The sequence below is a fragment of the Microcaecilia unicolor genome, chromosome 3 (genome assembly GCF_901765095.1).
Source record: "Microcaecilia unicolor chromosome 3, aMicUni1.1, whole genome shotgun sequence".
Lineage (NCBI taxonomy): Eukaryota > Metazoa > Chordata > Amphibia > Gymnophiona > Siphonopidae > Microcaecilia > Microcaecilia unicolor.
The window spans coordinates 138,711,171-138,733,712 of record NC_044033.1 but is presented as its reverse complement, the minus strand read 5'-3'; the positions used below and the strand labels follow the sequence as shown (position 1 = coordinate 138,733,712).

The 22,542-nt window shown below is 39.8% G+C and overlaps 1 protein-coding gene across 1 annotated transcript in view; it reads left to right on the top strand.

Annotated features, from left to right (window-relative positions):
* The window catches only part of RYR2 (ryanodine receptor 2), a 908,577-nt gene that overhangs the window by 829,859 nt on the left and 56,176 nt on the right, over positions 1-22,542 (top strand). Inside the window, 3 exon segments of the mRNA XM_030194683.1 lie at positions 8,049-8,109; positions 13,493-13,639; positions 16,571-16,705. Of these exon segments, the coding sequence (XP_030050543.1) occupies positions 8,049-8,109; positions 13,493-13,639; positions 16,571-16,705 (343 nt within the window).

Sequence of the window (22,542 nt, the reverse complement as noted above, 5' to 3'; positions counted from 1 at the left end):
ATCCAAGATTACTGACAATGGAGGATCTGAAGGAAAAAAAAAGAAATGAAAGAAAGCAATACACCTGACATGTAGAGAGGGTTCCCAAACAATCAAAAGTAGAGGAGTGTGGTAGCCGTGTTAGTCCACTCTTAAGGTTATCAATAGAAATCAAACAAAATAAAAACATGGAAAAGAAAATAAGATGATACCTTTTTTATTGGACATAACTTAATACATTTCTTGATTAGCTTTCGAAGGTTGCCCTTCTTCGTCAGATCGGAAATAAGCAAATGTGCTAGCTGACAGTGTATATAAGTGAAAACATTCAAGCATTACTATGACAGTCTGACAGGGTGGGAGGATGGGGGTGGGTCGGAGGTATGCATGGGAACATCAAAGCATATCATTGATATTCTAACAGGATGGGTGTGGATAATTGAGGGGTGGGGTGATCAACAGAGAAATACAGCTTTATGGTTTATAATTCAAAATTGACTACTCCCCAGAAAAAGTCAATTTTTTGGACACCACGGTCTCAATCAGTGATGGCTGTATACAAACATCTATATACAAGAAACCCACAGACAGATGCAGCTACCTCCACAACTCCAGCTTCCATCCTTCACATACAAAAAGATCCATCATTTACAGCCAAGCCACAAGATACCACCGTATCTGCTCTGACCCAGGGGACAGAGACAGACACCTTAAAAGCCTGAGTGCATCCTTCAAACAGAAAGGCTACAACCCCAAAATAATCTCCAAGAATATTGCCTCCTCCCTCAAAACACCCAGGGAGAATCTGCTACAGTACAAGGAGAAAAAATCCACAGACAGAATTTCCCTTGTAGTGACATACAATACAGAGCTGGAAAAACTGAGGAAAATCATAAGAGATCTACAACCTATACTCCAGGAGGATGAATTACTGAAAGAGATATTCCCATCCCCACTAGTACTGGCCTTCCGACAACCACCCAACTTAAAACACAAGCTAATCAGAAGTAAACTTCCATCACAGACTGAAAAGGAACAGAAGGGCACACGTCCCTGTAATTTATCCAGTTGCAAACTATGCCAAAATATTTCACAGGACCCCACAGTTACCCACAAAGGAAAAATATTCAACATAAAGGGATCTTTCACTTGCTCATCTTCCAATGTGGTGTATATCATTCAGTGTAAAAAATGTAACGAAGGATGCTATATTGGAGAAACAGGCCAGATGCTTAAGACAAGATTCAATTTACATAGACATCACATGAACAATACTGGTGCCAGTAGGGTTCCCACGCCTGTTGGTCAACATTATACAGGACCAGGACACTGTACCAGTGACTTCACAGTGAGAATCCTGAAAGGTAACATTAAAACCATACAAGAACGTAAGACCTTTGAAGTCAGAATGATTGAATATTTTAACACCCAACAGAAAGGACTTAACAAGGATCTGGGGTTCCTAGCCCATTATAAACCATAAAGCTGTATTTCTCTGTTGATCACCCCACCCCTCAATTATCCACACCCATCCTGTTAGAATATCAATGATATGCTTTGATGTTCCCATGCATACCTCCGACCCACCCCCATCCTCCCACCCTGTCAGACTGTCATAGTAATGCTTGAATGTTTTCACTTATATACACTGTCAGCTAGCACATTTGCTTATTTCCGATCTGACGAAGAAGGGCAACCTTCGAAAGCTAATCAAGAAATGTATTAAGTTATGTCCAATAAAAAAGGTATCATCTTATTTTCTTTTCCATGTTTTATTTTGTTTGATTTCTAGCACAAACAATCAAAATAAAGAGAGCCTAACATGAGGTAGAAATCATACCCCCGTGATATGTTTAGTTCCTAAAAATGCTGTAAGGTGAGAAGGCTCAAAAAAGACACATTTAACCAATTGGTACTGAACTACACAGTAGCCCCTATCTGAAGTACCTCTGGTTTTAGCAATAAAAATTGCTGATGCCTCCTATAAGTTTCTCTAGAGACCTCAGGGAAGATCTGAATTCTAAATCCCAAAAAAGTCATATCTTTATTTTTAATGTACATTCTCATCAACCAGTTTTTATCAGGTACCAACACCACGGTAGCCACCAAGGTTGACACCTTAGCTAAATCAGCATCTGAAGATCCCTTCTATTAGTTTAATAAGAAAAGATATCAGAACTTGCTTTTCTTGTGTCAAAAAAATAATTCAGAGCTCTCACCCAAGCATAATAATAGAAGCTTTTCATGTTTTTAAACCAATTTGGTTTTTTTGTTTGTTTGTTTGTTTTTTGAAAGCATAGAATTATGAGGTTTCTCAAATCTAAGATTTCTTCCTTCGTATCTGCTTTGTTAACCATATGAAAAGTGCCAAGGGCTTCAAATTACCTTGCTGCTGATCAGTTTTGATGCCAACACTTGATGTTGATGCCTGATGGCATAAAGGTCCCATTTATATTTTTGTTGTAATAAACCAGTGTCGTCACTGATGGAAGCTGTATTATCTCTGCTTGGTAGCTGCATGCAAGCTTAACAAGATCAAAGCAGAGGCCAATAGATGCATGGCATGTTGTGCTCTTTAGCAGGTAGATTGAAATGACATTAAGTTAATAGAAACTATCTCAGGTGCGATATAGCCTTGAAAATAATGTGCCATGACTGTTTGATGCCTTATTCATTTTATTTCGCTTCCCCCTATCCTCCACACTCAGTTAAGTAAGCAGATTTCATGTTTGACAACATGGTGAAGGATAAAGTTGGACAGCCATTTTGTGCTCTGAAATGTAAATTGTTTATATATAAGTATGGATTTTTTTTTCTAGAGGCCATAAGTATATCACCATTTCTGGGTTTACAAAAAAGTATTTTCATGCTTAACATATAATCTAGATGTGTAGCACCACTGAAAATCTGCTTAACCTAATGTGCATGTGTTCTTTGTGATAGATGTCCCATTTGAAAACCAACCTGAGAATGTACACTATCTGATCACTTATTTCATATGTACAAAACCTTAGGATCAATTTACATGCTCCCTTCTCCCCTTGTGGTTTTGACAAGGTCACATGAATATTGTTTTTTTTCCTCAATCTCTCCTGTTATTCAGGCAGTTTTTCAAAAGACCTAGGAGCCTTACTTGAAGAGTTAGCTACATTTATCTAGTTTAAAAAACAACAAAACAAAACAAAACCTTGAATCACCTAAATAAAGGTACAAGGCTTCTAAAGTTAGGTTCCTAGATAGGGGTAGGGGTGGTGACAGGACCATGGCATGTCAAGGAAACAAAGATAGATGCACAGAATCCATGTCCCACACTGCACCCCCACTGCTTAGTTGATATTTCAGCGCCGATATCTGCATACATCCATTTACACCAACGAAAACCTGCTGTAAATCGCAGCACATATATTTAGGTGCACTGGACCATATTCTATAACTAGGCGCCTAAATTTTGGAATGCCCATGAAACACCCATTCCTCACCCATAACCACGCTCCCTTTTGCCTCCATGCATTAGAAGTTTGGCGCACATTGTTACAGCCAATTAGTGCCGCTAATTGGTTAACCACCAATTAATGGTGCTGATTGGTTTGTTAATTAAGTAGTGCACACAATTTAAAGATGCAGCCATATTAGCGCACAAATTAAGGCACCATATATAGAATTTGGCCGAATGTAGTTAAACAGTACTGTGAAGTACATAAGTAATGCTATACTGGGAAAAGACCAAAGGTCCATCGAGCCCAGCATCCTGTCCCCGACAGCAGCCAATCCAGGTCAAGGGCACCTGGCAAGCTACCTAAACGTACAAACATTGTATACAAGTTATTCCCGAAATTGTGGATTTTTCCCAAGTCCATTTAGTAGCAGTCTATGGACTTGTCCTTTAGGAAACCGTCCAACCCCTTTTTAAACTCTGCCAAGCTATTAAAGCCAAAAAGGCATTCTTACCATATAAAATTATGGACCTACCATTGGCATCTGCAACTAATAATTCAAATATGAGGCTAGGAGAAGGTTTAGATAGTTACAGACCATTGTGCCTTACGTTGTAGCCAGGTAAAATGTTAGAAGCTATTGCTAAGAACAAAATTACTTGTCATATAGACAAGCATACTTAATGGAGAAGAGCCAGCAGAGATTTAGAAAGAGATGTCATGTATAACTAATCTATTATAATTCTTTGAAAGTATAAATAAGCCTGTGGATGAGAATATTTGAACAAATTCCTAGAGGAGCTTTCTCGTGTCCACTTTGCAGCCCTTTACATGAAAAGGGTTGGCAACCACTGAAATATGTGAATAGCCTCTCCCTTACTCTCCTTTATAATAGTGTAGCAAGTAGTAACAAGTAGTATCAAAGTTAATTGTTACTTACAGCCTTTGTTAGATGTGTTGAAAGACTCAGGGATTATGAGGCTCCTCAGCAGTGCTTAGGTAACTTGGTTCTAGTTCAAGGTGTTGATCCCCAGGAGTCTTATAGCTGTAAATTATTCTTGTTTCTTCAGTCTCAGGAATTGCTCCAGGAATCTGTGTAGAAAATGGGTGGCCATGGTCACCCTGCTGGAAATATACAACAATGCTAACCTTCTCCTATACTTTTTAGCCTTAGGAGTGGCTGCAGCAGGTTCCCCATTCTCATGATCCTCTTCACAGTGTATAGCTTAAGCAGCTATTGTCACTGCTAGTGCCCCTAGATTTTCCTTACAGACCATCTGACTAGGTAGCCAGGTGTCTCTGTCATCTATAACTGCTTGGAATTAGATGGCTAGAGTTTTCGGTCTGAATGTGCTCTCCCTTCCTATGCAGGTCATTTGACTGGGGAGACAAGAAGCCAAAGAGAAGGATTTTAATTTTGCCCAGGGTTTCAAACCCTCGAAAAGTTCCTATGAAGAAACTGTGTGTTTTAAGCCTGTAAAATGTATTGAATATTTTCTTGCATTAATTATTTCCTGAAGTGCATTTCTCCTATTTGGCCAGCAGGTGGTGTTTGTTTGCTGTAAAGCTGTTACAGAGAAATTAATGTTCTTTTCTTTAGTTTTAGCACTCAAACAGGAAGCAAGAAGCAGTATATTTTTGACATTTTCTTGTTCTTGGCTCTGATTAGCCCAGGAGCTCATTTTCATTTGGAGAATATTGGCTTTTGCTCCAGTCTTAGCCAGGAAGAAGAAAGAGACAGATCTCTTTGTAAGGCCCTGTAAACAATTACATTTGATAACTTTTGAGCAGCTATATGTCCCGATCTTCCCAGGTACTTTTTAGAAAGTAAACAAATGTTTAGTTAGTGTTATAATTGATCCACATTTTAGATACCTGCTATTGTTTGCTGATTGCACTTTTTATGTTACACTGTTCAATTTTCCAGACAATAAACAATTTAGTTTATTGCCTCTTTGTCTAGACTGAAAAAAGAATCCTGGTGGTTTGTGTGTTGGGTCTGAGAGTGCTTTCTGGGAACTGTGGGGCCACTGGGAGTGTGGCCCCAGTAACCTAGAAATCACAGGGGATAATTTGAGAGCAGGAGACTCGTCCAGAGGCGGATGTGACCCAGTCAGTGGGAGGAGGGTGCTAGTGTACAGCATCAGTGGCAGGTGCAGGCGGACCTGAGCTCTGCTGAGGATAGACCCTCTAAGTTTCCTCGGGGTAACCCCAGGTGGGTGGCTAGGCATTTTGTGACAGTTCCCTTCAAAACAAGTTTCCACCTCCTTATTATAATAGTGGTCACCATGATCAAAATTTCTCTCAGCAATTAGTGATATTAAGTTCATTAAAAAGTTTACTTATTTTTATTTTTTTGTATTTCAATCTTTATTGTAGCTTTTAACCAATTACATGAGAAACTAATTTCAAACTTTAAAGTACAATAAAGTAATACCTCACTCCTCTGCAGCATCAGAGTAACAGTCATTCCTTATATCCTTCCTGATAAGATAGTTGTATCTGCGCTATAAGCAATGCACTAAGGGGCTGCTTCAGCTAGAAAAAGAACGCCATCCCCATGACATCAGCAAGAAGCTTCTCCCCAGAATCTCCCGGCATCTTCAACCAAACCCACCACCCCTGATACTCCCAGTGACATCTGCAAGAAAGCCCTTCCATCCCCCAGATCCCCCAACATCAACCAAACCCCCCTGAAATTTGCATGAAAGCCCTCCACTCATCGCATTTGCTGACATTTCAACCAAACTCTCCTATCCTCTGACACCCCCCCCCCCTCTTACCAAGGGACCCTGGTAGCTAGTGGGGGGGGGGTCAAGATCAATACCCTGATGCCTGTGCCCTATTGTCACTCTAGTTCGAAATAGCACCTTTGATTTATTAATCTTACAGTACTATTCCTGGAGTCAAGCTACCAAATAACCTGTTACCATGATGTAACTGCAGGGTGCTTTCCATGCCCTTAACTCCTCCATTATCCACCTTTTTCTTGCCTCCTTCCATAGTAAGCACCAAATATCATGCTACCTTGCTAACTGTAAAAGGCCCTGATGCTGTCCTTGTCTTGTGTACATATATTTCTGCAGTATTGATTTTCCACACACTAATTTAGGAGGTAAATCAAGGGTGCTGGAGTGAGTGAGGAGGAACTGAATGACTAAGATTTACTGAGCTAAAACATGTTTTAAAACATGTAAATCTTTTGAATATCAACCCCAATGTGTTCATCCAGGGTTCAAGTTTAATATCAAGAGTACTAAGTGAACTTAGAATCAAGTTGTAAAAAGCTTCATTGACTAAAGGGCATTATGGTGTCAGCATACGGTCACATGTATAGGAGAAAGTGGTTTGACCACGGAAATACAAAACCTGGAGAAATAGATCTTAAAAACACTTGTTTATTGATGAAAAGAGTCAATAAACAAGTGTTTTTAAGATCTATTTCTCCAGGTTTTGTATTTCCGTGGTCAAACATCCCACTTTCTCCTATACCCGTGTTCTCCCATGGGGCATTCGAGTTCTCTGCTTGCCTGTGGATCTGTTTGAGCACACAGTCACAAACTCTTTTCTTGTTTGGTCCATTACTCTACTGTTTTCTTGTTTGTCAGCACACAGTAACATCATTAACACATGTTGACTTAGATCAGTTCTCATTTTATTCAGTGGGATCCATTACTAATATTGCATGATAACGATGTTACTGTGTGCGAGTATCATAACACACGTTATTAAATGAGGCCCAGGGAGAAATAAAGAGAGCATATATCTATGTGAAAGAAAAGGAGAAAGAACTACTTCATCGGTATTTTCAGATATCCCTGGCTATACTTATGCCTATAAGATTAGACAATTATTTACTAAACAGTGTGGGATTAAAGCCACATTTCATTATGCTTAAATCAGTGATGCTTATAATTCTCATTATGAGGGAAAGAGCCTATTTCATTTCTCATTCTTATTACATTCTGGGCTGTTAAATTGTAAATCATTTTCATACAATACTCATAAAAGATTTTTCTTTTAAAATCAAACTCAGCTGTACAAAATTATATATTTTATTAACATTAGTGAAATGAGTACAAAATAACGCTTAATGCTATTGTAAACACACATAGAGAAAAATAATATCTATTCATTCAAGTGCAACGGGTTATTATTTGAGCTGATGTCCAACATATGTATGTAATTTTGTAGAAAACAGTGTCATTTTCCATTTGTGATTATCAATTTAGCAATGAATTAATTCACTGATCTGGAGAGGGAGTCCTTTTTTTTCTCTCAGCTTTGAATCTTTTTTTTTCAATCAGATGGTAAATCACCACCCAAGCATGAGACTGGATGAAATTGTGCGTCTGTGAGCCATTTTACCAATATTTATTATCTGTGGATAGCATATTTCTCAACAGTCTGATGCTTTTGTAGCCCTTTGTAAATTACCATCCTACACAAAAATAAGAGGTCACACTGTTCATACCCACAATGCTCTGTGGCCTCTGTTAGGAGCTGCCAAAGTTACATTTTGCATCCCTATCTTGACTTCCTCTATTTTCCATAGTTGGCAATATGTAATAATCGTTGCTTATAGCAACAAAGACTCCAAATAATTCTGTACTGTCCATTTGAATATTTTTTCAGATTGAATTCCATCGATGTGAAATACCAGATGTGGAAACTAGGAGTTGTGTTCACCGACAATGTAAGTTCTGCTTACTGTTCTGCAGGAAACCAAAATATGCTACCACCTCAGTCTAAACAAAACAGTCTTTAAAATGACATCAGATTACAGAAAACAAAATATCCTTACTATCAACAAGGAGCCATGATGTTGGGCAGATAAAGTATCATTCCCAGCTACCTCTACTATTGCTGTGTTGATACACTGGAGTGGAGCAGTAGTCTACTGCAGGAATAGTCTAGTGGTTATCTCAGTAGTCTGAGAACGCAGACAGGGTTCAGATCTCTTTTCTCCCATTGGTACTTCATGTGACCAACCCTCCTTTTCCTTAAGTATAAAACTTAGGGTGTTGTTGCATTATTTTACTGTGCAAAAGTTAACTGCAGGATGCACTAACTTCAGAGATACAGCCAGGAATATGATGGAGTTTGCATTGCAGCAGCCAGGAATATTGCAAAAACAGTGGACACAAATAGTGCTCATTATCTTTTAATGGTATCAGCCTGTGATGGCAATACATTTGCCCCCTACCTGTCAATCCCTTGTTAAAATGTCCCTCCTCTGGATCTACAGTTGGCCCCTCCCCTTTGAACAGTTCCCCCTGATCTCTTCATTTCCAGTCCTTTCTCAATATTACCTTCCAGGGCCTCAACTTCTTGATCATCTTTCCAAAATATCCCCAATCCCTTTTCAAAATATCTCTTATCCCGTTTTCAAAAATAACCTCATGGTCTACAATTCTGGATCCCCTTTGTAAAATAAGTCACCAGATCTTCTATCATGATCCATTTTCTAAAATAATCTCCCTAAACCTCTCACTCGCCTAACCCTCCCCCATTCTTACTGGAGTCTCCCTGGTGGGTAGTTTAGGAGCAAGAGTGATTCTTGGGCTACAAAAAAAGCTTTATTATTCATTATGCATAATAATGTCTGTTTTCCAAGCATTTGCATGCTTTGAATTGTCTTTTTTGACTTGTGTTGTGGTTTTAAAAAACATAGTAAATAGGACCCTCAGAATTCAGATGTCTTGGGTAAAACATCTCAGGAATAATTAGAAACGTCTAATCTAGACATTTCAAATTATTCCTTTGTTCAGTGGCACAATGGGCTAGATTCTATAAATAGCATGCAAACTTACATTTGCAAATTTGCACGCTATTCTGAAAAGCACGTGCAACTAAATTGGCTAAGGAGCCAGTTAGTGTCAATAATAAGATGCTAACAATTATTGGCATTAATTGGCAACAATTTGGATTTGTGAGCACATCTTGCTACATTCTATTCTATAAAGATCCATGCACAAATCTTATAGCGTGCAGCTCAAAAGGGGACATGGCAATGGGAGGGGCACAGACGTGTCAGGGATATTCACAAAAGATGTGCACAGTATTTCTGAATACCGAGGATCCATGCCTAATTTATGCACCAAGATTTACACCAGGTCTCAGTTGGTGTAAAACCTCACACCCAAAGTTGGGCACAGATCCTGACACTACGCTGTATTCTATAAAGGGGGCTGATCCCAGAACACCTGTTATAGAATACCATTCAGTGCCAGTTTTTTTCAGCGCTGAATTTTGAGCACCATAAAGTGGAGGAGTGGCCTAATGTTTAGTGCAGTGGGCTTTTGATCCTGGTGAGCTGGGTTCAATTCCCACTGCATCTCCTTGTGATCTAGGGCAAGTCACTTAACCCTCCATTGTCCCAGGTACCAAAACTTAGATTGTGAGCCCTCTAGGGAAAGAGAAAGTACCTGCATATAATGCATATAGTGCTCCATATGTCTAGTAGCGCTATAGAAATGATTAGTAGTAGTACTGTCCATTTACTGAATGCAGCCCTATTGGGGGGGGGGGGGGTATTCTATATATGGTGCCTAAAAAATCCAAGCAGATAATAATTTCACCTAAGCGTATTCTATAAGTGGTTCCTAGATTTAGGTGCGGTATGTGGAGTACAAGTAGTTGATTTCCCAGTGGCTAAAACTACATGCATCCATTTACACCAATGAAAACATGGCGTAAATCCCAGCATGTAGATTTAGGTGCAGATGGCCATATTCTATAACTTACGTGCGTAAATTTCAGAACACCAACTTCCCTGCCCATAACCACATCACTTTTTGTTTGCTTGCATTAGAAGTTATGCTCAGTGCATCACAGAATACGCATAGTGAGTTGTGCACCTATATTCTAATTTGCCAATTAGTGCTCTTTATTGCTTATTATGTGCTGTTATGCTAATTAACTTATTAAGCCAATTAAGGGCACGTTGTTATAGAATCCACCTGGATTTCGGCGCAGATTTCTAGGCATGCTATATAGAATCCGGGGGCATATGTGTAGCTAGTAAAAACGGGCTGTCATTTGCAAGGACTTAGGAAATGTCAATGACATACCCCATGTTGTTCCATGTTGTTAACAAATTAAAATGTGCTGAAAAATACATTCTTGTGTACTCTTTCAGAAAGAGTATGCATTCCTTACTGATAATTCAAGGATACACACACTAATTTGTGCATGCACACACTGTTGGGGAAAAGTGTGCACTCTTTCCAAAAGGGGTTTATTTTTCCTGCCATGGGGAACCTCTTGGCTGTCTTTTCAACTACATGATATGATTGAATTTACTTGCTTGAGACAAGAAATATATTTTTACAAAAATCTTTCTAAAGGCCCTGTTTACAATCTTTCCAAAGGCATGCTAGTGTTTTTAGTGTGCACTGTGTAGATACCTATAATATTCCTATGGGTGTCTACACGGCTAGCGATGATAAAAACACTAGCGTGCCTTCGTAAACAGGGCCCTAAGTCTTCATGTGAGTTAAATTAAGTGCATAGTAAAATAGCTGCCTAAGTTATCCGAATGGATATATAGGTACTGGTGCTGAGTTATTGGTATTTCCTGGATAATCTCTGGCACCTGTTCTGTACCCAGATATTCAGCAATAGTATCTGGGTACCATCCAATGCTGAACATCTGAGTATAACTGTAAATGCTGCAGTTGATAGTAAGGGGTGTATGTCTAGATTAAGTGTGCTGTTCAGTAGGCCTACAATAAACATCTAACTTGTCCAGATAGCAGCTGCATATCACTGGTATCTGGATAATTTTTCAGCCTTTGCCTCACCCCAAACCTGGCCCCTTATACGAATAGTATCAGGTTGTGTGGCAATTTAGGAGTCATTATTAAGATGGACTTGGAGAAAATCCACTGCTTATAAGCAGCATAAAATGTATTGTACTGTTTTGGGAACTTGCTAAGTACTTGTGACCTGGCTTGGCCACTGTTGGAAACAGGATACTGGGCTTGATGGACCTTTGGTCTATCCTAGCACGACAACACTTACGTTCTTATAACCTTAAATTCAAAGTGATTTAGCCGGATAGGAAAACATCATGCCTGGTTAAATTGCTTATGTGGGACTATCTGCAGATATTCAGCAGCATTTAACTGGACAGTGCTGCTGAATATCATCACTAGCCACCCCTGCACTGTCTGGTAGTCCGTGGGTGGAACTTGGGCAGAGACAATAGTTAACTGGTTAGCAGCAATATTCATTCCACTAACAGGATAAGTAAGCGGAAAAGTTAGGACAGCAAAAAAGCTGTGGTAACTTTATCCACTGAGCAACCCGGGCACCAGCCTGAATATCGGCCAGTGCCAGGTTAACTTCTGGGTGACCACACATACCCATATGTTCAATCATGGAGCCCAGTCATGGCCCAGTGTTGAATATCCACAGTTAATTCAGCTTGCAGCTGTAAGTAGCTTAACATAGTAGTATATCAGTATTCTAGTCTTACTCAAATCCAGGCTAAAAGCCTACCTTCTTGAGACTGTTTGTAAATCTTAATACCCATATTGTGCCTGATATTTGACTAGCAGCAGTCAGTGTTTTTTGGACCACCACCGGCATTATCTTGGGACATTCAATGCTGGGCCATTTCCAGGCTCTGACATTGAATTTATGGGTATATGGAGTTGGCAAAAGCATAACCGGTTAAGTGCGATATCCAACACTTAACTGGCTATGAAGGACTGCATTTTATATAGTCCTATTTGTGCGGTTATCTTAGCTGAAAATTGGCCTTTGTTCAGGAAGCCCCGAAACATCCCAAAAATAGCCATTTTTGGCTTGGCCACTGTGAACAGACAGCGTGTTTAACTCTGTAAAATGTATTGGATATTTTCCTGCATTGATTATATCCTAAAGTGTATTTCTCCTATTTGGCCAGCAGACGGTGTTACTGAGAACTGAGTGCTTTTTCTTTAGTTTGACACAAACAGGAAGCAAGAAGCAGTATGTTAGTGTTATAATTGATCCATATTTCAGTTACCTGTTATTGTTTGCTATTTCCACTATTTTGTTCCACTGTTCGATTTTTAAAAGACAATAAACAATATTTAGTTTATTGCTTCTCTGTCTGGACTGATAAAGAATCCTGGTGGTTTGTATGTTGGGTCTGTGAGTGCTTTCTGGGAACTGTGGGACCACTGGAAGTGTGGCTCCAGTAACCTAGAAATCACTGGGGATAATTTGAGAGTTGGAGACTTGCCCAGAGATGGTTGTGACCCAGTCGGTGCAGGTGCAGGCTATCCTGAGCTGTGCTGGGGATACACCCTGTAAGTGGCTGTGGGCAACCCCAGGCGGGTGGCTAGGTGTTTAATGACAGTTACTAACTGGGCATTTTCAGCCATACTTGCTGGTTAAGTACCACTAAAAATGCCCAGTTTTTATTTATTTATAATGACATTTGTATCCCACATTATCCCAAACAGAGTTCATGTTCAGTGTGGCTTACAATCCAGTTATAAGCAGGTTCTATCTCTGTCCCTAGAGGGCTCACAATCTTGTTTTTTGTACCTGAGGCAATGGAGGGTTTAGGTGACTTGCCCAATGTCACAAGGCGCTTCAGTGGGAATTGAACCCAGGAAGCTGGGATCAAGGTCTGCTGTACTATTAGGCCACTCCTCCTCTACAGTTCACCTCAGACAGGCAATTCAAATGGCCAGGAGCCTCTCTTGGCCGTTTAAATCATTTTGAATATCAGGTCCATTGTTTTTAATCTTTCCCCTTAATAAATTAAACTCTCTAATCTCTTATTTGTACTGTTTGTCATGAATAGGCAGTAAACTCTGTGTAGCATGAAGTGCCTCGTATATGTATCTGTTGAGCACTATGTTATAGTGTTATAGAAAAAATAAGTAATAGTAGCACTGAAAATGTATGGATAATCCATTTATATTTTTACCATCTGGTTGGTAACTTGTTTGAATATTGGTATGTACATTGGTATGTACATTTAAAGTAGCGGCTTTGAAAACTAGTTATTCTTTATTTTTGTAGTTTGCTAGTGTATTTTGTTTGTTTTTGTTTCCTGTGTTTTTTGTTTTTTGCAGTCTTTTCTCTACTTAGCCTGGTATATGACAATGTCAATCCTCGGTCATTACAACAACTTTTTCTTTGCTGCTCATCTACTTGACATTGCAATGGGATTCAAGACATTGAGAACTATCCTGTCATCAGTCACCCACAATGGCAAACAGGTATCATGCAATATCAGTTCCTATTAAAGTATTTTGGAATTTTATGTCAGATCTGATTTCTTGATCACACTATATCTATGCATGTTGAGGAGCAGTGACTAATATCTTAATATTCTAGTGTTGATGTATTGGCTTTACCCTGTCATACAGGAGTTCTAAGCTTGTCTCCTAACCCTGCTTCTGCTTCCTAAACCAGTCATAGCTAGGGATGCTGAGAAGAGATGTACTAAACCCCCTAGTGGAAAGGGCTCCCAACAATTATTTGGCAGTGCCACCTACATGCCAAATTTCAAAAGGTGCAAAGGTCTGTGGATCTGAACTGAAAACTGGTGTTATTTCTACTTTTGTATCAAGATCGTGATGAATTGCCTATGTAAAAAGAAAGTGCGGGTTAAAATAAGGAAGAAAATGTCCAGACAGTTGTAGCTAAAGGCCCATGGCACCATAGCCTCAATAGAAGCTTGGTCTGATTGAGCTAGAAATCCAAAAAATAGCAAACGAAAACAACTTCCCCACCCCCAAATTAAAACCCTTAATAGATGTTTTCTTTCAAATGTGCATTGCTACAGGCATGGAACAGAAAAGCAACACTGGGCCTTCAGGATAGAGATAACGGTCGTCCTTTAATCTGAAAATGACCCAACACGGGCCGTGTTTCGGCTTACAAATGCCTTCCTCAGGGGTCAGAATGGTTCTTATGTGTATAATATGGAATAATGGAAATGAACCACGAAGTTAGGGCATGTTGCCCACTATGTTGTGATTATCCGTTTAATCAACCAGAACACCATCTGTGAAAATACCGCCAAAAGGCGTTCTGTTTGATTAAACGGACAATCACAATGTAGTGGGCAATATGCCCTAACTTCGTGGTTCATTTCCATTATTCCATATTATACACATAAGAACCATTCTGACCCCTGAGGCAGGCGTTTGTATGCCAAAACACGGCCCGTGTCGGGTCATTTTCAGATTAAAGGATGCCCGTTATCTCTATCCTGAAGGCCCAGTGTTACTTTTTTTCTGTTTCTGTTTATGCTTGTATGCTGTTTTTACCCTCTCTTCTGTGACTGTATAGACATGGAATGGACATAATCTTGTAAAAAAATTCATCATATTTTCATATTATTGTTTTTTGTGATCTATGTGCTGCCATTCTATTTCCTAAAGTTTTTTTTCTGTTATAAACTTTGACTGTATTATTTCAGATTCAAAACCTTTCTTTCTAGAAAAAAATAAATAATGAGTTATTAATTCTAAGTTATATAAAAAGTAAGAGTGATGTAGAGCTACTTTAGGACATTTTACAGATTTTTTTTTCAATGTAAGAAAGTTTTTAACCGTATGTGGCTAGACTGATGCACACTATTTTGAGCATTTGCCTGAAGAGGAGACGACGTTATCAAAAGATTTTGAGTGGAGTTTGTTTGTTTTCATTAATGTGACTGAAATGTATTCTAAAGTGTTAGAGACCGACAAATTTGTCTAGTGATATACGTTCACCATATGTGATTCAAGCAGCTGGCCCAAGTTTAGGTCCAGGAATTGCTGTTGTGGTCAATGTGTCATTGAACAATGGCATAGTACCTGATGCTTTGAAGGTGGCTAGAGAGCGCTCTATTTTAATGAAATCTTCTTTGGATTCAACTATCCTTACTAATTATAGCAAGGGTAAGATTATGGAAAGAACTGTATTATTGCAAATGGATGATTTTGTGGATAGGGCTGATATTTTAGACCTTTTTAAATATGGTTTCCAGAAGGTACACAGTACGGAATTGATGTAATGAGGCAAGGTATGGACCAGTGTCATAGTTCTCCTGGGCTGCCAGTACTACCTTCCACCCCCCTGCAGAGACTAGGTGCCAGGGGGGAGGGGGTTGCCACCACTATCCACCACCTCACCCCTTCAGAGACTTGGCCTGGAAAGGCTGAGGTTGGACCAGCCCCCCCCCCCCCCCCACAATGGAGAGCGGGTACCGCCAGGCCAGCCGTCGTCCACCCAAAAGCCCTCTCTGAGCTTACCTTTAACTTCTTTGGTGGCTAGTGCCTCTTTTGGATAGGAACAATCCCAATTGCTTCTGCCTCTGCTGGTTCCTCCATCAAAATGGCTGCTGAAAATTGTTGTGGCAGCCATTTTGATGGAGGAACTGGTGGGGGCAGGAGTGATTGGGATAGCTTTCACCCCGAAGAGGTCACCAGGCCACCAGGGAAGTTAAAGGGTAGGCCCAGGGAGGGCTTTCGGGTGGACGAAGGCTGGCTCGGCAGCCTCCACTTTCTTCTGGGGGGGGCGGGGTGGAGCAGCTGGCTGGACCAGCTTGGCCTGTCCGGGCCAAGTTTCTGCATGGAGAAGGGGAGTGGCCTGTGGTGGCCAGAGGCTGGAGGACTCATTCTGGGAGGGGGATGGGGAAGTTTCAGTTTTAGTTGAAAATGCTCTTGCATTTTCTGCCAAAACTCATACTCAGATTTCTGGCTGGTTTCAGTGCCAAAAGTGAACCTGAAGTTCGGTCAGCCTCTAGTCTTAATGGTTGCCCGTGTTGATACCCCCCCCCCCCCCCCCCCATCTAATGCATGAAAATTGAGTTTACTCATGATAATTTGAATTTGTAGGTTAACTTGTCTGAATTTGATTTTTCATAGAAGTTTTAAAGGCATACTAATGAACTGAATTCACAATAATAAATGCACATCCCTTGTTCCCATGCTGCTTGACCCTATTATTTGGGGTTGATTAATGAGGAGAAACCTGAGTTGCAGGCCAGAAATTGCATTAAGAAATCCTATGACCTGCAGTGCCAGCTGTGTTATCATACCTGTTTTAGTACTAGATAGCATATTGGCCCCTAATTACACATATTAATACTAACATCCATCCATAATAAGTTGACATAGTAAACAGCCACATTTTATCAATAGCATTCTTTTTTTTAGCTGGTGCTAACCGTTGGATTGCTGGCTGTTGTGGTGTATCTGTACACAGTGGTAGCATTCAATTTTTTCCGGAAATTCTACAACAAAAGTGAAGATGGAACATCACCGGACATGAAATGTGATGATATGCTAACGGTAAGCTCCTATTGTCATCTAACTGTAACAACATTTTAACCCTCAGGGTCACCACCAGTGATTTAAATGTCAGACATCCCCAAGTTTTGGGGGGGAAGTATCTTTAATTAAGTTATGTCCAATAAAAAAGGTATCATCTTATTTTCTTTTCCATGTTTTATTTTGTTTGATTTATATTGATAACCTTTCATTTCTACCATAAACTACTGCAATAGGCTTATATCATGGAAACCAGTGCCTAGTGGCCACGGCAGTATGCAACATTTCTATGGCATGGTGAAGGAGCTAATACTGTGGTTGTAATTTTCTAAGGAGCCACCTTGATTTAGGTGGAAAGAACACACGCAAATGCCAGTATTCTAGTCATTTGTATGCATACATGGACACTGATATATGTAAATGACTATTTTCTGGTTACACGTATTCTGTAAGTATGCATCAGTATTTGATGTTGCATACTGTACAAGTGGGCGTTCACATAGCTAGAGTACGGATGGGGCACATATTTAAGCACGTATATTGTAAAATAGTATAATCTATGTGTGTTCTTTAACAGTTTAGGCACAAGAATTTATACTAGCTCTATGGCTGGTGTAAATGATCATGCCTAAAACATAGACACATTTTTAAACTGTTATAACAGTATTCTATAAAGGCACCTACTTTTCATTATAGAATAAGATCCAAACAAGTGCTCACTTGAGGGTCAGTTCTATATATGATGCTGAAAAAATTGGCACTGGAAAAAAGCATTATTCTGTAAGCCATGCTTAAAGTGATGCAAGGTTTATAGAATAGCGCTTATGCCTGGGAATCACACCTAACTTTAGTACGGCCATTTGCAGCAACTGAAATGAGGTGCTAATGTACATGCCTAAATTAGTCATGTATCCCCCCCCCCCCATCCATGTTCTGCTCGTGACCCTCTCATTTCCACACACTCTATTTCACTCGTGCGTAAAATTCCGTGCCTAAATGTACATGTGTAAATTCCAATTAAATCTAATTAGTGCAAATAATTGCTTGTTAAAAAGACAATTATTGGTGCTGATTAGTTAATTATATAAAATTGCACATGCAAATTGGCTTGTAATTTTTAGTGACTTTTAGAGAATTAGGGGGTTGGTACTTAAAAATAGGCACCACCTTATAGAATTACTCTCTTTATGACTATGTATGACAATTCCTGTACTGCAAAGCTCCCATATTTATTGAATCTTATGCATGGAATTGTAGATTTGGAAATCAGAACACCCTGACTACTGTATTACAGATCTGTAATTAATTTACAGAAAATCTATATTATGCAATAAATATTACATAGGATATGTGCATGCTTACTGTGAACAGGAAACAGAGGCTTTTCTACTCCAAGGACGTGATTTACTAACCATCTAATGGGGGGGGGGGGGGGGGGGGGGGAATGCTTCGTAAATCAGATGCTAAATGGGGGAATATGAGATGAACAGCAAAAGTGTGTTTTGGTAGCAATATAAGGGATACATGTGGTATTTTTTCCTATTTATTGTAATAACCTTTTGAAATTTCATCTGATAATTTCAAACAAAGCAGCTATGTGTACATTTTCTGAATACTTTTTACCCACAGACTTTACTGTAATTTTCAAAAGAAAATTTACTTTAGAAATGTACACACACGATCCGCACCTACTCTTTGTGTGAATATTTTTTCTGTGAAATCTTACATTCATATATTTGGAAATCCAAAAGCATGTTCCAACATTCTCTCAGTGCCTGAATTCTGCCCTCAAAAATGCCTCCCCGTATGACATATGTGTTGGCCGGGTTTCAAAAGCCCCATTTCTGACCTGTTCTATGGGTTGAGATGCCTTTGAAAGCTGATCTCATCATAACTGAATGTGTTAGCCTGATAAATATTGTGAGATGTTACTCAACAATTATGGGCCAGATATTCAGTCTCCAAGATGACTGTATTAGTTTAAGTTTTGACGTAGTGCTTAAATATATATATATATATATATATATATATATATATATATATATATATATATATATATATATATATATATATATTCAATGCCTCTATCCGTTGAAATAGCGATGCTGAATATAATTAAAGTCTGATCACTTTACCAACACTATAAAAGCAGGAACAATTCTATAAACTGGGCACAAATATTTATGAAGCCATTGTGTTTGTAAATGTTTAGAATACTAACTTATACGTGTATATGACTGCACTAATGCATGTTTTTGCCAGTATGCTGCCTAAGAACAATTCTGCAACATGAGAAGAGATCTACAAAAATTAGAAGAATGGTCAAATATTTGGTGGTTAAATTTCAAGTTAATGTGAAGTAGTGCAAAAATGATGCACTTGGGGTGTAAAAATCCAAAAGAGCAGTTTGTGCTAGGGGGTGAAAGACTTGAGACCACACGGATCAGGAGAGAGACCTTGGGGTGATAGTGTCTGAGGATCTCGAGGCAGCAAAACAATGTGACAAGGTAGTGGCTGTTGTGCAAAGATTGCTAGGCTGCATATAGAGACAGACATAACCAGCTGAAGAAAGAAGATGCTGATGCCCCTGTAGAAGTTGTTGGTGAAAGCCCTATGTGGAGTATTGTATCCAGTTTTGAAGGCCATATCTCTTCAAAGACATACAAAGACTTGAGTTGGTTAAGAGGACAGCAACAAAAAATGGTACAGGGTTCATGCCATAAAACATATGAGAAGAGACTAGAGAAAAAGGAGAGAGAAGTGATATGATACAGACATTTAAGCTCTTGAAATGTATCAATATACAAACAAACCTCTTCCAGAGACGTAGGGACAGTAGAACTAGAGGACATGAATTCAGGTTGCATGGAGGTAGACTTAGAAATAATATCAGGAAATCCTTTTTTACAGAGTGGATTCTGAATGCCTGGAATACCCTTCCAGGAGAGATGGTAGAGTCAAATACAATGAGCAAATTAAAAAAATGTATGGGATCTGCACAATGGATGCCTAAATAGATAGAGGATGGAAACGCAACATGGCTGATGAGATGTTACATTGGGCAAGAGTAATGGGATCTAAAGTCAAAGCCAGACAGTATGATCTGTGTCCTGTAAATAGCAAAAGACTGAAAAAGATTCACTAAATCCAGTATGGGGGGAAACTAAGGCTGATGCTGGACAGCCTTCTATAGTCTGTGTCTCACAAATGGCAAAAGACTGAAGAAGATGTGGCAACTCCAGCATTGGGAGAACCGAGGCCAATACTGGACAGACTTCTACAGTCTGTGTCCCGCAAATGACAAAAGAGAGGTGAAGCTTCGGCAACTCAAGTTTTGTAGATCACTTTATTGTCACATGGTGCAAATGATGGTGCTGTGTAGCTCAGTGGGGGGAGAGAAGACATATTAACTGGTGAGTTGAATACTGTCAGATATAGTTAAAACCAAGACTCTATCACGCTTGTCTGCCTATATGGTTAGCATGTCAGGAAGTATTTTTTCACGGAGAGAGTAGTGGATGCTTGGAATGCCCTCCCGCGGGAGGTGGTGGAAATGAAAATGGTAATGGAATTCAAACATGCATGGGATAAACATAAAGGAATCCTGTTCAGAAGGAATGGATCCTAAGGAGCTTAGCCGAGATTGGGTGGCAGAGCCGGTGGCGGGAGGTGGGGATGGTGCTGGGCAGACTTATATGGTCTGTGCCAGAGCCGGTGGTGGGAGGCGGGACTGGTGGTTGGGAGGTGGGGATGGTGCTGGGCAGACTTATACGGTCTGTGCCAGAGCCGGTGGTGGGAGGCAGGACTGGTGGTTTGGAGGCGGGGATAGTGCTGGGCAGACTTATACAGTCTGTGCCAGAACTGGTGGTGGGAGGCGGGGCTAGTGGGTTTATTTTGTTGGGCAGACTGGATGGACCATGCAGGTCTTTTTCTGCCATCATCTACTATGTTACCATGTTATGTTACAGTGTTTAAGCATAGGTGGCTGGGGCCCACACAGATTGGCAGATGCAGCTCTGGCCACCTTGTTGGACAGACTGAATAGATTGTTCGGATCTTTATCTGCCATCATTTACTGTGTTTCTGTGTTCAATGCAGAAAATCCCACTTAACCGGATAAGGGATAACTGGAAACACAAACCTGGATATTCAGTGCCGTCTGCCCAGATATGACCCAATCATTAATTATCTAGGTGTGGTGCTACCATTGTCCAAAAACATACTGACTGCCACCTGCTGAATGTTTACTGTACTGATACTAAGTTACGCTAATATTTAATAATAGAATCTAAGTGCCTAGGTTCTGTTATAGAATATTCTCCTACCATGTGTCCTTGGAGCGCCAACATGGAGGTGCCTTATTGAAGTCAATTCTATAAAAAGACATCTATTTTTAGGCACCAAGAATTAGTATAATTTAGGCACAACCACTTATAAATGCTGGTAGCTAGATTGCTAAACTCCAGCCATGTGTATCCCACCATCACATTCAAGAAACATTTTATAAAATAGCACATAGCTGGGATATTGGCATTTCTGGGCATATGTGCACACATACATGCATATATGCTAGCATACTGGTCATTTATGCATATTCTTGGCATCTATATGTTGGAACCCTCTTTAGAGAATTACTCTCATATATGTTCAGTTTAGACATGCTTTTCAGTAGTCTAAACTAAGGGTCGTATTCAGCAAATGATGCCAGAAAATAAGCGCCAGGAAAGATCAGCACTTGGGGCTAATCTTTAAAGGGCAATCTGGGATGGTCATCCTTTACAGAATAGCGCCTAGTGGGGATTGCTGCACCCAACTTTGGCCATGAGAACTTATGCCAGTTGAAACCTGGCTTACAAGTTGGACTCGGATGCCCAGAATATTATCACACTGCAAGCATAGTAACATAGTAGATGATTGCAAATATGGTCCCTCCAATCTGCCCAACAAGATAAACTCATAGCATAAGGTATGATGTAATTCTACATATGCTTACTTGATTTTGATTTGTCTTTACCATTTTCAAACATAGATTGTAGAAATATGCCCAACACTGGCCTTGTTCTCCAACTACTGAAGCTATCATTGAAGCCCCACTTCAGCCCATCCAAATCTGTCCAGTCACGATAAGGGCACGATAAGGGCACAGACCACAGAAGTCTGCCCAGCACTAGCATTGCTTCCCAATTACTGGGGTTGCCATCTAAGCACCACTAAGTTTGTTTGGTTCCATTCTTTCTATATTGGATTCTTTTGTGTTTATCTCACACATTTTTGAATTCTATTACCATTTTCATATGCACCACCTCCCATGGGAGGGCATTCCAGGTATATCTACCACCCTCTCCATGAAAAAGTACTTCCTGGCATTATTCCTGAGTCGGCCCCTCTGCAACCTAAATTCATATCTTCTAGTTCCTGTCTTTGGAAAAGGTTTGTCTGTATATTAATACCTTCCAAATATATGAATGTCTGTATCATATCACCTCTGTCTGTCCTTTCCTCCAGAGTATACGTTTTTAGGTCATCAAACCTCTCCTTTGATGTCTTGTGGCGGAAATCCCATACCTTTTTCATCACTTTTCTCTGAACCGCTTCAAGTCCTTTTACTCGTTAGCAAGATAAGGTCTTCAAAACTGAACTAGTTAAATATATATTAACAGGCTAAATTATGCACTAATATTGAAATTTGTGATATTGGTGCTCAGAAACATGCCTTCTAACCAGCAGTAGATGGGCTGGCATTTTACAATCATCACACCTCCAGTTATTGTCACCAACAAGCAAATGAGTTAAAACACTGTTTACTTATCTTTTTTGATTCAGTGTTATTGCCAATCCAATAATTCTCGAAACTTATA